This window comes from Antrostomus carolinensis, unplaced genomic scaffold, assembly GCF_000700745.2.
Source record: "Antrostomus carolinensis isolate BGI_N321 unplaced genomic scaffold, ASM70074v2 C12906766, whole genome shotgun sequence".
In the NCBI taxonomy this organism is placed as follows: domain Eukaryota; kingdom Metazoa; phylum Chordata; class Aves; order Caprimulgiformes; family Caprimulgidae; genus Antrostomus; species Antrostomus carolinensis.
This window is the reverse complement of record NW_010351874.1, coordinates 1-668: the sequence shown is the minus strand read 5'-3', so window position 1 is coordinate 668 and position 668 is coordinate 1. Positions and strand designations below refer to the sequence as shown.

Sequence of the window (668 nt, the reverse complement as noted above, 5' to 3'; positions counted from 1 at the left end):
TGTTCCCTGGTTCCCCCAGCACCTCTCAGCAGGGCTCTGTCTCTCTCTTGGCAGGACGCACTGCGCAGCTCGGGCAGTGATGGGATGGGACAGATCTCTCTGGAGTTCTATCAGAAGAAGAAATCTCGTTGGCCTTTCTCAGATGAGTGTATCCCCTGGGAACTATGGACCATCAAAGTGAACGTGGTGAATTTGGCCAACGAACAAGAACGACAGATCTGCCGGGAGAAAGTGGGTGAGAAGCTTTGTGAGAAGATAATCAACATCGTGGAGGTGATGAATCGTCACGAGTACCTGCCCAAGATGCCCACCCAGTCAGAGGTGGACAATGTCTTTGACACCAGCTTGAAGGATGTGCAACCTTACCTGTACAAGATCTCCTACCAGATCACAGACACCCTGGGCACCTCGGTCACCACCACCATGCGCCGGCTCATCAAGGACACGCTGGCTCTGTAGGGTTGGGGTTGTCACCGAGGTAGGTTCACCTCACATGGTGGCACCTCTCTTGGGAGATCTTTTTGGGACAATGTCTCACTGCTTGGATCCATCCTCCCTGTTTCCAAGAAGCCTCTGCAGGGAGCTGGACTGGGCCTGACCCCTCCCTGGGCTTCCTCTGGGGTTGGTTTGTGCCGTGGGGCACTCGCCCATCCTGGGTGCTCAGTCCT

The 668-nt window shown here is 55.2% G+C and overlaps 1 protein-coding gene across 1 annotated transcript; it reads left to right on the top strand.

Annotated features, from left to right (window-relative positions):
- Positions 1-54: 54 nt before the first annotated feature.
- On the top strand, positions 55-459 carry ATG101 (autophagy related 101; the record flags this gene model as incomplete). The annotated part of the gene is made up of 1 exon (XM_010176565.1): positions 55-459. A coding segment is annotated over one exon (405 nt), but the record flags the coding sequence as incomplete, so codon positions are not given.
- Between the last annotated feature and the right edge of the window lie 209 nt (positions 460-668).